This window comes from Canis lupus, chromosome 3 (assembly GCF_003254725.2).
Source record: "Canis lupus dingo isolate Sandy chromosome 3, ASM325472v2, whole genome shotgun sequence".
Classification (NCBI taxonomy): Eukaryota; Metazoa; Chordata; class Mammalia; order Carnivora; family Canidae; genus Canis; species Canis lupus.
Genome location: NC_064245.1, coordinates 87,610,479 through 87,626,052, shown reverse-complemented (window position 1 = coordinate 87,626,052; position 15,574 = coordinate 87,610,479). Strand labels below are relative to the sequence as shown.

At 48.3% G+C, this 15,574-nt stretch overlaps 1 protein-coding gene across 1 annotated transcript in view; it reads right to left on the bottom strand.

Annotated features, from left to right (window-relative positions):
* Positions 1-439: 439 nt before the first annotated feature.
* The window catches only part of ADGRA3 (adhesion G protein-coupled receptor A3), a 121,138-nt gene continuing 106,003 nt past the window's right edge, over positions 440-15,574 (bottom strand). The window contains exons 15-19 of the mRNA XM_025437227.3: positions 15,360-15,484; positions 14,186-14,309; positions 5,054-5,199; positions 2,165-2,260; positions 440-2,004 (exon numbers count right to left, since the gene is read on the bottom strand). Of these exons, the coding sequence (XP_025293012.1) occupies positions 777-2,004; positions 2,165-2,260; positions 5,054-5,199; positions 14,186-14,309; positions 15,360-15,484 (1,719 nt within the window). The 3' untranslated portion in view covers positions 440-776. The remainder of the gene's footprint in view (positions 2,005-2,164; positions 2,261-5,053; positions 5,200-14,185; positions 14,310-15,359; positions 15,485-15,574) is intronic.

Below are 15,574 nucleotides of genomic sequence, written 5' to 3'. Positions count from 1 at the left end.
GTTCAAGAGCAACTTACGTGCTGCTGGGGAGAAAAAGAATAAGAAAATTAAGCCGAAATATAAATCGCTGAAAAGCCACAAAAGTGACAAGACAATATCAACAGGACCAAGGTGATATGGGAAAGTAATGCAATTTAGAAAGAGCTTTGAAGACATTTCCATTAAAAAAAACAAAACAAAACAACAACAAAAAAAAGCAATACAACATTCCATAAATCTTTTAAAAACCTTACAGCCTTCAAAACTGTATTTATAAAATACATCCATCCAGAAGTGCTTTGATCTACACAGGCCATAATCAGTGGAGTTAATTACGTGGAAGTCTGGTAGCTGATTCATGTGTAATTCTCATTAAGATACCCTCACTTTGTACAGACACGATTAAAACAGAAGTGCACGCTCCTATTGTAAGGTATAAAAACGTAAGACTGACACACAATGACAAACACCTATTTATTGTATTAAATACAAGCCTGAAGTGTTAAGTTGATAGAACAGATCTCCCATAAAACGACACTGCAGCTTCTCCAAGTCCTGCTGGTGCTTTGACAAGGAAAACAACGGTTTGGAGGGTTTGTGTGTGTGTGTGTGTGTGTGTGTGTGTGTGTGTGTTTTGGTTTGAAATCCATCAAAAAGCAACAACCGGAGGGTATAAAATAACGTAAAATCCCAAGCTCAGAGGTTTACCCCAAGGCTTCGAATCCCCACGGTGGCCGCAAGCAGGGAAGGAATGTGAGGGTCACGGCTTGGGCGCACCCCTCGGCCTGGGCCCGCGGCTACACGGCCGTCTCGTGTTTCCACAGGCCGGTGCTGACGCTGCTGGGGCCGTCGGGGGGCAGCGCGGGGCCCTCCTGCGCGCGGCCTCGGCCGGGGCCGTTGGGGACGGCCAGGTTCAGGCCGTAGGACTTGTGCTGGCCGTCGAGCTGGCCTGCGCCCGCCTTCCCGCCCGCGTCCCTCCTGCCGCTGGGCCAGGGCCTCTCGCAGTCTCTGCTGCTCCGGGGCGGCGGGCCGCAGCCGTCGCTGCTGTCCTGCTGGGCCGTGCCGTGCTGCCGGGCGCGGTGGGCCAGGTGGGCCAGGTGGGCCAGGTGGGCCCTGCGGCCCCGCGCGGCCGGGCCGTTCTGCACGCTGCCCTCCACGCTCGTGGGCACGTCGTAGGCGTACTCCCTCAGGACCGTGAGCCGGCTGGCCCGGTGCCCTTTGCTTCTGTTCTTGTGGTGGCGGCTCGGGTGCCCGTTGGTTCGAAACTGCGCCTCCAAGGGCGCCACGTGCATCTTGAGGTCGTTGTCCACCGAGTGCTCCGTCAGACTGTTCTCGAGGGGCGGCGCGGGGCTCACGGGCGCGGCGGCGGCGTGGCACTGGGCCGCGGCGGCCTGCAGGTTGGTCAGCTTGCAGCCCTGGGAGGAGTTTTTGAAGCTCGACGTGCTCTTGTTGGTGCACGAGGACTCCGCGCTGCTGTGGGCACACTTGGGGGCCTCTCCGTTCGGGCCCCCGGGGTTGGGGGGCTGCACGTCCACCTGCATGGAGTAGGCGCCCCGGCCGGGGCAGCAGGTCGCGATCCACGCCAGCCTCACGTCCTCCCTGTTGACACAGTGGTGGACCACGACGAAGGCGCCGAAGCTCAGGCACGCGGCCCCGAAGAAGCAGCTGAAGACCAGGTCCAGGGGGTAATCGGAGGAAACGGCCAGGGCCCCGAACATCCACAGGGCCACGTAGGACAGCAGGGTGAGGCTGGCGCCCAGCAGCTGCGCGCGGAAGGTGTGCTCGTTCTCCAAGGCCGCCGTGGGGGCCAGCGGCAGGCCCAGCGCCTCCGGGCGGCTGCCCTCGCCACTCTCGCCGGCCGCCAGCCGCTGCTGCTCCTCCGCGGGCTCCTTGAGCTCGTACCTGCGCTCGGGGTGCCTCCTCAACTGGATGAATATGCTCAGGAAGTACATGCAGTTGACGAAGGTGATGAAGCCGGCGGGCCCGTAGAAGGCTCCCAGGGAGGGTTCCCAGGCCATCCAGCAACTAGAAGAGCAGAGGGCACAGCGGTTGAGGGGCTGCGCGCCATCCCCTGCTCCAGGAACCGCGGGAGGCCCGGGCGGCAAAGCACCAAGGGCCAGCATGGGGTGGGGGACCCGGGGACCGGGGACCGGGGCCAGGGCTGCAGAGAGCACGGGACACTCACTAGGGCGCGCTCAGCCGGCTGCCGTAATTCCTGACGTTGGCCGCCGCCGTGATGCCGCACACTATGACCGGGATGCCGCCGCCAATCAGGTAGAACCTGGACGGGGGCACAAGACAGAGGTCAGCTCAGCACCCAGGCATCCAGGACACCCCTCCCAGCGTCCCCGCCCCACCGGCGTCACTCCTTGAGGACTGGCTATTATTTCCTACTCCAAGAACAACCCGGAGAGTCACTTTTGGGGGCAGCTCTGTTAAGAGTAACTTTAAAAAAAAAAATTTTAAAGATTTTACTTATTTATTTATGAGACACACAGAGGCAGAGACACAGGCAGAGGGGAAGCAGGCTCCCTGCAGGCAGCCTGACGTGGGACTCGATCCCGGGATTCCCGGGATTCCTGGGAGTCCAGGATCAGGCCCTGGGCTGAGGGCGGGCGCTACACTGCTGAGCCACCCGGGATCCCCAAGAGCAACTTTTTTTTTTTTTTTTAAATTTTTATTTATTTATGATAGTCACAGAGAGAGAGAGAGAGAGGCAGAGACATAGGCAGAGGGAGAAGCAGGCTCCATGCACTGAGAGCCCGACGTGGGATTCGATCCCGGGTCTCCAAGATCACGCCCTGGGCCAAAGGCAGGCGCCAAACCGCTGAGCCACCCAGGGATCAAGAGCAACTTTTTGAAAACGTTTCGGTGTTCGCTCGGCCGCCTTTCTGTTCCAGGAGCTGCCCGGCGGCGGCAGCAGCGCGGCGGGGCTTGAGGAAAGCTGGTCGGCTCCTGCCACCCTGTGGGCAGGCCGGGCCACTGCAGGCTGCGATCCCGGGCCTACGCTCCTCCTTTCCCAAGGAACCAACTGGCTTCCTTGGATCCCATCCGGCCCTTAGGGTCCCACTGTGCCACAGGCCAGACAAAACATGCGACGGCGGGAACTGTGCAGGAGCGTGGCTAGGCCTGGGCCTTCTGGGACGCCCCGACTGCGGGCGCTCAGGCCTTCTGGACCCCGGCCCGGGGGCCCACTGGGCACAGCAGGGGAAATGACGGTGCCCTAAGAACGGAGGGAGACAGGGTGGCAGTGGGGGCGGGGGGGGGGGTCCTACAAACAGAGACTTCGTGGCCGGAGCTCTGGGAGCTCTGCGAGCTCTGTGATGAGAGGAAGCAGGGCCGCTGGGCCTGGCCGGCCCGCCTGGCTGCCGGCACGACCCTTCCTCTGCACCTGCGCCCGGATCCTGAGCTGGCTGGACACAGGCATACTCAGGACTTCACGCCTTGTACTTGGTGCTTTTTTTTTCCTCTCTCAGAACCTAACAGGAAGGGTGTTGGGGTCCCTAAATCTCTTCAACCCCCGTCTCTCAGCTCTTTTCACGCCAGTGACCTAAGAGTCCATCGCATCCTGTAATGTGGCTCCGTGGCCGAGCGCTCCTGCTGCCCGTCAGGGTCCACGGGACCACTCGCCCCCTGGCCCTTCCATGTTCTCCGTGTTCTTTCAATTCTTCCCTTTACGTGCTACGGCCCATCTATGGAATGTGAACATGGCCCCAGGATCATGCTTTTAAGAGACCTCCCGGGGCAGCTGGCTCGTCGTCACTGCTTCACTGACCACACGTGAGCACGTCTCCCCGCTGTCTGCAAAACGCCCAGCACGCCCTCCCTGCCCAGCACCAGGTTTCCAAAGGTTCTGGCTTCAGGACTCCTGGGGACCACCCGGACGACCTCAGCTGAACCCCTAACCCCCAGGCTCTCCAATTCCTACTCCGTGTTAATGGAAGCCTGTCCTATAAGGTTACCTAGTCGGGCCATTCCCTTAGGTCACAGTGGACGTCAGCGGCTGCCCCCATTTTACCATGGCTCTCAGACGCCTGTCGCAGAGCCGTCACCCTGAATTCGTCACTTTCCACCATATGCTGTAGGTTCCGGCCAAAGTGCATTTCTCCAGGTTCCCTCAGCACCCCACATCATCCTGGATCCACGGGGTCACCCGTCCCCTCTGCCCTCATCACGAACGAGGGTTCATCACTAATGGTCGGTACTTCCTGACACCCGCCATCCCGCCAAATTAACGGCACCTCTGTTTGTACTTTCAAAAGAACGTATCCCCACCACAGCTCTTGTACCGCCTGCAGTTGGTCCTTCATGGTCTCCTCGGGCCGACTGGAAACTCCTCAAAGGCAGGACAGCTTCAGTGCCCGGCCCAGGGCCTGGTGCACAGCCCGCCTCCAATACGCTCAGTCACCACTGGTCAACTTTTACTCCTCCACCATGAAAACCCATTATTTTTTATTATAATTGAGAAGAAGGGTGTAACTCCCAACACTGCGTGGTCTTTCGCAGAGAATGATTCAATTGAAACATATTTAAGGAGATTAAAAATCTCTGACATGGTCCCAAGGAAATACAAACAGCTAACATTGTCTTAGAGCCTGTTAGATGGCCCGTCCCACCTGCAGACGCTCACTTACTCCCACTTTATAGATGAGGGTGGGCGGGGGGAGGCCTGGAGAGGCAACACTTCACGCAGGCTCCCAGCTGGAAGGCCGCGCAGCCGGTACTCAAACCCAGGAAGCCGGGCAGCCCCTGTGGCGCAGCGGTTTAGCGCCGCCTGTAGCCCAGGGCATGATCCTGGAGACCCGGGATCGAGTCCCACATCGGGCTCCCTGCATGGAGCCTGCTTCTCCCTCTGCCTGTGTCTCTGCCTCTCTCTCTCTCTCTGTGTGTGTCTCTCTCATGAATAAATAAATAAAATCTTTAAAAAAAAAAAAAAAAAAAACCCAGGAAGCCCAGCTGACAAGTCCACCCTATATTCTCTGAAACCTACTCAGCATGCTTCTGTTTAAAAAAGCTTCAATGGAACAGTTTAATGAACATTTAGCGTAACATAGTAAACAGAGATAACAGGTACCTGAGCATCGGTCTTGGCGGGGGTGGCAGTTCATCAGGATCCTGGCATCGTTTAGCCTTTTTAGTGACTTGTTTATAGATATTTCGAGCTGTCACTCCCACCCACAATACGGTAGCAAGAGTGGAATAATGAAGAATTATACCAACCTAGAAAGAAGAGTGAAGAATATATAAACTAAAAAGGGAAAAAAAAAAAAAAAAAAAAAAAAAAAAACCCTCGCCAGTAGTTAACTGTCTCCAAGGTTTACCAAAAATAACTGGTAAGTAATTTTTTCCAAAACAGCATAAAGAGATATTCTGAAGATCGATTCCTTTGGCCGCTAATGAAACAAAGCATTCTAACAGACGTACAAGAGACGATGATGTGCTCTAACAGACAAAGCAATGCTTGGATCTAGGAGGCCCACAGACCACAGATGCTTTACACCCAAGACGGAGCCCTTCATACACAGTAATTCCCTTTTGGAATCAATGCACTCTTTGACGACATTAAACCACAGGCGTGTTTCTCGCAGACGCAATGTCACATACACTGGAGTTCATTTTCTGAGGCCCATGTTTGAGGAGGAAGGTAGAGGGCAAGGGTTCAGGGGGAAGTCACTGCACACAGAGAGTAAGCATTAGTGTGACCGACCTGAGTTGTTCTAATTCAGAGCCTTTATACATGGTAACGGTAGGTCAGTGATATAATACATTGGTGGGTAAGAGGGGGAGGTGTAAAACCTAACCTTTACTTGGTTTTAAAGACTGATTGATTGATTGGTTCATGAGACACACACACACACAGAGAGGCAGAGACATAGGCAGAGGGAGAAGCAGGCTCCATGCAGGGAGCCCGATGCGGGACCCGATCCCGGGTCTCCAGGATCACGCCCTGGGCCAAAGGCGGCGCTAAACTGCTAAGCCACCGGGGCTGCCCTTTACCTGGTTTTAAAAGCAGGATCCACCGGTATCTGCCGTGATACCTCAGCAAAGGCACATAACCCCGCAAGCACTGGTTTCCTCGTTTGCAAAGAGAGAGAGATGGAGGTGCCGTGGGTGGGGCTAACCAGGACAGTCTACCTAGAGATTCAGCATGTTGTCTGGCACATAAACAATCAAGAAAAATACTATCTATGTTTTTATCATTACTTATTAGGAGGGTGCTTTTAAGTGAATAATGTTACCTCTCTAAATTAATTTTCCTCATTGGAATAGAGGGAAGGTTATCAATCACCATCCCTAGGGTTTCTGTAGGGACTGTAAGGGCACAAGATTGGAGACACAACAGGTACCCCCCAGAAATAGTGGAAAATTGCAGTGTATGGAATGGTCACATTACTTAAGTTCCTTCCCCAGAGGAGTGGTGGGCGCATGTTTACCACGTGGTGTGAACCAACTCTATCTGGAGATAAAATTCTAGTTGGAGATACGTAAGGGCCTAGGGAAGGTTTAAATCCATTTTAATAAAACTAAGTGTCTGTGTCATTGGAGCATCAAGGACATAATTCAGCTTTCTTATCTGACTAATTACTTCCTATCTTTTTGATCATTTCGCTTTATATAATTACCACAGGTAAAATCCTATTAGTGAAAATCTTCAAGACAAATTTTTTCATTCTAAAAGGACGGCTCCCCAATCTCAAGAAAATCAAACTGACTGACATTATCAAACCTAGGTCAAAGGCATTTAGATCGCTGCCCAGAGTTCATTTTAATGAGAATCAGCGTGCAGCCGAAATCTGGCAAGTGGAAAGCCAAGTCTTATTTTGCAAGACAAAAGAGAGGACAATCCCTGTCCAGGGTGAATCTTACACTGACTCGGGAAGTGCTGGCAGGGTGGATCCGGCTTGGCCAGCCTAGAAAATTCAGTTATTTTCTACATAAGGAAAAAAGTGGCTCCTTGGTTTCCATTCGTTTTACTGTCTGTATGATAAAAGCACAATTTACAGAGAAAACAAAAAAGCATAAAAGAAACCTTAAGCAATCTGGAGTCACACCAAATACTGTAAGTAAAAATAGTGTAAATGAATTTGGTCCATCGACACTGAAACGTTGGAGATAAATCACTAGTATTGACTCAAAATGGTAGGCTTCACCACTGGCGGAGATCTCTCAGAGGCCGGGGTCAGAAGAACGAGACAGAGCTGTAGAGTAAATAAGTTTAAAAAATAGGAGCGAAAACATTTTCAACACAGGAGGTGCAAGATGGAGCATTTTGTTGTTTTAGATCTAAGAGGCAAAGCTCAACCTTTAGATTTTGAAGCGTTTCTTACGGCACTTCAAAATTTCCAGAGTGCTGATGCTTGAAAGATACTAAAGCCTTCAAACAAAGAAGAGCAGAATTTTAGGAGTCTGATGTCACCTCGTAACCATCATGTAAGCAAATCCCCAGGTAATCCACGAGAACCAGATTTAATAAAAGGGGGAAGAGAGAACTGGCAGGGAGGGTATTTCTCTTGGAATGGGATGCTTCCTCCTGGATTCTCCATCAGACACGTGAAATGCAACCTCATTGTCGCATTTCTTTCACATAAATGGGAAATACACGTGGAAAGGCCGTAAAGTTTGGGACTAAGTATAATTCATGGAGCCTGTAAACGATTAACTAAATGCAACAGGTGATGACTTAAGACAGTCACTTGACCTCAAGAGATCAATTTCCAAGCTGTAAAATGGATATAAAAATAACTATCCTCAAGAATTTGCACTCTATAGGTTACCAAACCATAAGCTCTCACAAACTAGAGACTGGACATTATATTGATTTTTAACCACCAGTAACCCTAAGAGAGTACAGCATATATAGTGAGTGTGGGGGGGGAAAAAGACGTTTAATATTCATATAATCATGTATGAATGCACAGGAAATAAAAACAGCTCCCACTACTGAATGTCCGCTGCGTGCCCCCAAAACCTATTAAGACAACTTGTATGTGTTTCCATTTTATCCTCCTAATGTCACCATTCGGTGAAGGGTATTATTAACTTTGAGCTACAGACAGGGAGAGGGCATCTGAAAGACATGAAATCGTCCACTAGAGGTCACGGGCTCAGTGGCAGGCCTGCGTCTCCAACCCACGTCTGCTGGTTTCCAAGACCCATGCCCCTTCCATTATGCCATGCTGGTCTTCACTAAATCGTGAGGCACAGTGATGGGGGGCGAGGGGGCGCTGAGGGACGCCTGAGTCAGGGAGACTGGCATCTGAACCACACCTCTGCCACCCAAGAGCCCTGGCGATCTGCGGGCAAGTTGCATCAATTCCCTAAGACTCAATTTCTGTACTGATAAAATACAGGAGGAAGAAGTGCCTTCTAGGGTTAATACGAAAGTGAAGATAACACATCGCAGGAGTTGGCAAGCAAAATGCCTTAATATTCGCTGATTAAATCTCCCCAATGCATTTCACGTGCCACGGCACAAGAACTCTGGGTGAGAGACACGAAAGGACACCAGGGAAGGTTAGCCGGCGCCGTAGTTAATAAAGTAAATCATGGAGTGGTAGGCCAACAAGGTGACTTCAACAAGATCCAGCCAAATCTTTCCGCCGCATAGCTAAGGAAACCAAGGACTAGAAAATGAATGATGACACAATCATTTGGCAGCACATCATGACCCAAAACCCAGGACCCTTCCAACCCGGAGTCCACAGCCCCGGCCACTCTGGCACTTGGCTTCTTAGCTCTCCTTCAACTCCTTCTGCAAAAGAGAGCCCAAGCCTGTAGAACGTGGGACTGACCTAGGACGCAGAACGGGGTGGAAACCCTAGTGGAACCCGTTCTCACCGTCCACAGAGACTATGAGCTCCGCAAGGGAAATACGGACATAAAATACCCCGATGATGCGCACACAGGAAACTACACGTAAGGTACGCACACGTTAGGCTTCCCTGTTGGAACCTTAGGATTCTAACAGGTGACTGAGGGGCAGAAGAACCTTAATGATCACTTAGAGGTTAACGAGCCCAACCCATCGCGTTACGGAAGACACGTTAAGGCCCTGCTAGGTTAAGTGACTAGTCATACTGAGGTGGAAACAAAGGCAGAAGAAAAAATTATTGCATTTCCTTACTGCCTACAGCCCACTGACAAGTCCTTGAAACAGGCAGAGGGACCTTCCACCAGGGGCTCAACCGCCTGCATGGTCCTACGTTGCTGAGGGCAATGGGCACTCTTAGGCCGACCCCCAGGAGCCTGAAGTCTGCTTTAACATATAAAAATTCCCCTGGAAACCTGCTTTATCTCTACTTTCAAGATACGTGTTGGCCATCATCCCCCAAGCGTACGACCCATGAATACACATCTACAGGATCTCAGGCTAAGGTTTTACTAGACTGCAATAAATGACCTTCCCCTCCCGTCCCACAAGAGCTAGTCCTCTCAAGGTCCTGGAAACCTTGCTTCCGAAATTCCTTAGAGGCTTTGGCTATTCCTAAGCTCCTCCCTGAATGTATATCATGGGCCCCTCCTCATGACCTCAGGACAGCTCTTCCTGCCCCCGGGCCTGTCCCGTGCTTTAATAAAACCACCTCCTTGCACCGAAGACGTCTCCAGGATTCTCTCTGGAATCCTCTCTGTCCGCTTTGAACCCTCACGTCTTTCCTACATCTGAACCTAGGCATCCCGGCAGACACAGGGTTAGAACCCACCTGCCAGTGTCTGGAACGCCAGGCTGGTCCTGCCGCTTCCACCACCCCCCGTCGGCAGGCTCCCGACCGAACTACCACAACGGCACAGTGAAGCCGGTCATGTCTGAGTCAGAAACGGCGAGAATGTTGTCTTTCATAGAGGAACGGGAGAACATTGTAAAAACAGAAGCTAATGCCGTGTGAAAACATGTCAAGACTTGCCTTTCCTTTAAAAAAAAAAAAAATCTTTAAGTCACGGACATTCAACGTAGAGGCCCTGAACGCTGCACAAATTCCTCTCCTTTTCTTTCTAGAAAACGTGTATCATTCAGGACGGTGAAAGGCAGGCCTCTTCACAACGGCCTCTTTCTATTCATCTCCTAAGGAAATAAATGTGTCTGCTCCGTGAAAACAAGGAATCCTTTTACACAAAACTGAGACTCCCACCACCGCCACTGTGCACTCTCCTCATAGCCTCTGCTCAAAATGGCGCCAGGGTCCAGTGATTCCCACTATTTGTGAATCGGGGGCCCTTTTTGTTCATTCACCCAATAAATATTTGTTAGGGATCTAGTATCACCTACTCTGGGTCAAGTCCCAATGCTGATCCTTGGATAAACACGGGGCAATCAGATCAATGGGACTCCTGCCCCTGTGGAGCGTCGGGTCCAGAGACGGCAAATACGGAAACACCAGTCAACTGCAAAGTGTGGTAGGCATCGTGGAGATGTCGCAAGCACCACAAGGTAATGAAGGGAGGGGAGGGACAGCATCTCCCCAACGGTTAACAGTAAACTGAGACCTACAAACAAGATGAGTAGGGATCAAAATGGGGGGCGGGGTGGGGAGGAACTCAGAGAACACGACCATCTTCTGTGCGTAGAGGCAGTGGACTCCAGACCCATTACCTGACCTCTCACAGGCTCCAATCCAGTCTGCTTCCCAGTGTATACCAACGGCCTGCAACAGAAATATTCTGCACAGCTGAGAGGTAATTTTGTCAATAGTGACAGTAGGAGTAGTAGTAGCTAGTATCTATTGAGCACTTACTGTATACCAGGTCTCCTGAGTGCCTTAATCCTCTCCACGATTGCGCCCACCTGCAGTATGAGCTGGATGTCAGCACTACAATACTGGATTGCCAACCTTAGGTTTAGGACACATTCTGGTGACTAGACCAAGCACACTCTGATTTTATTTAATCAGTCATTATTCCTAAGTGCCTGAGAATCTCTCAGCAAGACAGAAGGTAAGACCTTGACCAAAACCTGTATCAAACAATTTAGTCCCCTTCACCCAAGGTAATCATCCCTCTTTATCGTATGTTTATCATCCCTCTGTCTTCCTTCTACAGTTTTACTGGATCTGCATTATTTTCATTAAAAGCGAACAGTTTCATTTTAGTTACTTCTTGCTTTATTAAAAAAAAAAAGGACAGCAGGTTGGGCGTAATTTATGGGACTTAATTTTTTCACATATATTCCTCAGACTTACTCATATTGTTACACATTGTTGTAATTCATTAGTTTTGACTGTTGCATAATATCACAGTTTATTTATTCACTCTGTCACCGACGGGCATTTGGGTTGCCTCCAGGATTTTTTCTGTCATGCGCAGTGCTGCTCTGAATATTCATGTGCACGGGCGAGCGCACCCTCGGAGTCAGGAGTGGGGCTGCTGGGTCCCAGGGTCTAGGCACGTTTGACCTCAGGCTGCAGAGCTGCCCAGAATCATCCGCTTACATTCCCACCCACGGTGTGTAACCACGTGCATCCACATGTTGGTCAGGACTGATTTCTGCTGACAGCAAAGGCATGAGTGGAACCCCACTGTCGTCATTTCAATCTCCATGACCGCCAACCACGCTGAGCACCTCTTCCCATGCGCACGGACTCTGTGGACACTACGCTTCTAGGAGAAGCCTGTCCATGCTCACCACTGTTTCTCCTGGGTTGTTTGTGTCATTCTCATTGATTATAGTTCTTAATTGATTTTTTTTATTCCACTGCCCTTCCAATGACATGTATTAAGAAGAGCATCTTCCAATTTGCTTGTCTTTCTACTTTCATTAAGGAACCTTAATTAACAAAAGCTCTTATTTTTAATTTAGTTAAAATTATCTCTCTTCTAGTCAATGCCTTTTAGTGTTCCATTTAAGAAATCCCTATCCCATAAATTAAAAAAAAAAAAAAAAAAAAAGAAATCCCCATCCCGGGGCACCAGGGTGGTTCCGTCGGTGAAGCGTCTGCCTTCGGCTCAGGTCATGATTCCAGGGTCCTGGGATCCAGCCCTGCATTGGGCTCCTGACTCAGCGGAGAGCCCGCCTCTCCCTCTGTCCCTCACCCCTCTCATGCTCTCTCTCTCACTCTCAAATAAATAAATACCATCTTTATGAAAAAAAGGGACCAAGGACTGTGATATTTTCTAATACAAACTTTAACATTTTGGCTTGGCCATGTTAGGTTTTTAGTCCATGCACGGTTGACACTTTTCATAAGGCCTGAGGTACAGGTCCACTCTAAGGTTCTTACGCGTGGATTTTCCCCAGCATCTTTTTACTACACAGAGGGCCCTCTTCCCCCAAGTGATGAGGCATGCAAACCTCCGTCTCATACCGAAGTTCCACATGGGTCTGCTTCTGAGTCTCTGTTCTGCTGTGGTCAGGTCTCTCTCCACACCAGATGCCACAGAGTTAATGACGAAAGAAGCCTCCTAAATTCTGATGATTAGAAGGACCGTGTTCCTTGTTCTACTCTTCCTTTGCAGACGCGTCCTGGCTATCTTTATCTTTGGTCCTTGGCTTTTAATGTAAATTTAAAAACGATTTTATTGTGTGCCGTGAAAAATTCTCTTATGTGCACATTAATTTCAGAGAAACTGCCATCTTTCTGATATTGACACTTCGTATCCTTGGGCCTAGTATACCCACCATGCATTTAGGTCTTCTTTTTTTAATTTTTTTAATTTTTTAATTTTTTAATTTTTGTATTTAGGTCTTCTTAAAGACCTATTATGATTTTGCCTGTAAATCGTGAACATCTTTCATTATTTCTTGGTACCTGATGTTCTTTGATGCTATATACATGGCATCTTCACATTACTTAGGCTTTCTCGTAGTTGCATTTCTGCATGCTTGCATCAAACTTCTGTGCTTTAAGCTTAGGTTCACCCTTGGCTACACCTTCCAATTACTTCAAATAATTTATCTATAAATTACTGTAGGATTTTCTTTTTGACATAAATGATCATGTCATCTGTCAACAACTCAAATATTATTCCCCATTTATGGGTGAGAAAGCTGAGACACAAAGTGAAACACTGAAATGACAGGATCTCAAAGAAGTATCTCCCCCTCTATGTTCACGGTAGCATTATTCGCAGCAGCCAAGAGATAGAAGCAACCAAATCAATGTCCAGCAACAGATAAATGGATAAAGAAAAGGTGATGTATTCATACAGTGGAATACTATTCAGCCACACAGAAGGAAGGAAATCCCATCTGATGCAACGACACGGGTGAGCCTTGAGGACTTTATGCTCAGTGAAAGAAGCCAGTCGCAGAATGATAAACGCTGCACTATTCCACTCAGATGGGGTATCTACATAGTCAACCTCACGGAGACAGACCGTAAAACAGTGGCTGCTCAGAGCTGGGAGGGGAGGGGGATGGCAAGTTGCTGTTTATCACAGTGTTTAGTCATGCAAGAAGAGAAAGTTCCAGAAATCCGCTGTACAGCACTGTACTTCTATTTAATATTAAACCATACACTCAAAATGTCTGTGGAGGGTAAATCTTCTGTTATTTTATTTTTATTTTTTGGCAATTAAAACAAAAGTAAAATAAATTACCCATAAAAACAGTAAAGTAGACCAGAGACCCAAATCCAGGCAGTTTGAACTCAATTACTACATGGCACCACTTCCTGACATGCATATGGAAAACAATACGCACATTTAGGAAATACGCACACTGATTTATGTCTATTCATATGTTGAATGATTTGTATTTTTAAATACATATCCCAGAAGAATACTGTTCACTAAGGCTACATGTGTAATAATTTATTTGAAATTAAAGTTGAATATTCTTTGATATTTCATATTTAGCACACGTGAGAGGTTTCTGGCTTTTATATCTTACAGTTAAATCTTTCACAAATTCCTGTTGTTTCCATAAATAAATGAAGTAATTTTTAAGACCCTACTGTCAGAAAGTATCACTTCTCTCTTAGCTGACATCAGGGTTCTACCAATTTTTTTAATTAAGGGTTCGGCATCCTAAAAGACAGAACAAGAAGCAATGAATTCCCAAGGATAATGAGACAAGCTCCCTAAGTCACATGTTTGGTTGTGAAATAATAGTTCAAAACCTGAAGCATATCGGTAAAAACGTGTAAAAGTGAGACGCTCGGTTGAAAAAGAAAAGCGACTTTAGAAAACAGGCTTTCTTTTACAGTTAATAAAACATGAAATTACTTTCTAATATCATTATTTTTTCCCATTTCAGTTTTCCACTCTGACTTACCGCTTGGCAGACGCTGGCATTTCTGGTTTGGGTTATTCCTCCCACGAAGACCACACAGGTCAGGAAGATATGAAAGCACAAGTTCACAAGCATATGCCAGCCCTTGAGACTGATTCTAATCAAACTGTTAAAAGGGAAAAAAAAATATTAATATTCAGGCTGGTCCATGTGAAGCCGGATGATATTCATCCACAAGTTAGCAATTCCAGCTGCATAAAAGGCCAAACGTAAATGTTTTATGCTTAAACATTTCATTTAAAATACATGTACTATCAGACACACACACACACAGGGTTCAAGAAATTATTTAACTCAACACAGTTTCTTAACATTTTACTCGATGCACTAAAAAAAGACAAGTCATTTATGAAACTATTGTTCCCAACTAAAGGCTAAACAAATTCTCCATAATAAGAAATACCCGGGCCGCTGTTCGTCGCGACATCTTAGGACAGCTGGACTACTTGTTTGCTTCCAAGGGGTTTCTGCAAGGTGCCAATCTCTGCTTTTCCTGACCTACTAGGGTAACGTGGTCTAAATGCCCAGAACAGTTTCTCCCTGGCCTTTCATAACAAAAACATTGAAGTCTCTCTTTCTTTTAATATCAAAAACCTCCTTTTGTTTCTTAACTAAATGTCAAGAAATGCCACCTAGGTCCAGCTTAAATAGGAAAATACCTTCTAGGAGAACCTCTTGTACAGTGAATTTCTGTTTAGCAAATCCTTCTAGTTTATTATTGCCGACCATAGAATAAAAGTTTCTGTAGCTCTGCCTCCAATTAACAGAAACTATACTCATGTTTAAATGCCACAGACTGTCTTACAAGTGTCATCTATAAAATAAAGAATATCACAACATGCACAAAGTCATAAAACAGAAAGATCAGCCGAGTCCGCTTCTGGAAGACACGTCCGCAGGTAACAAGTCCCCAGCTCACCTCACCCCCTGTGGCCCCCATGCCCCACGAGCAGACTGGATGCTGTAGGAGGTGAATTTACCATCTCCTGGGCTTATGTCTCCAACTGCACGACACGAAGGAGGCTCGTATGTATTCTAGAGTAACCGCTCTTACTTTGGAAAGACGGCATGGTGTGAAACTCAGTTTTATCCTCGTTCGATGTGAAATAAACTCCTTCCGGTCAAAGTCCCCTGTTGGCCAAGTTTCCCTTCTTACCTGTGATGGTATATGTAACTGACGATGACCGCCAAGAGGCTTAAGAGGAGGATGACGGCGGTCGTATAAACCACGGGGTGCAGCAGGCTGGCTGCCTGGGCATAGAGTTCAGATCCTGTCAAATCCTGAGGGGAAAACAGAAAGCACCGATTCCAGCTGCACGTTTCTGAACATGTGCACATGCTACTCCTCACCTCTACTGCGTGAAGTACTCG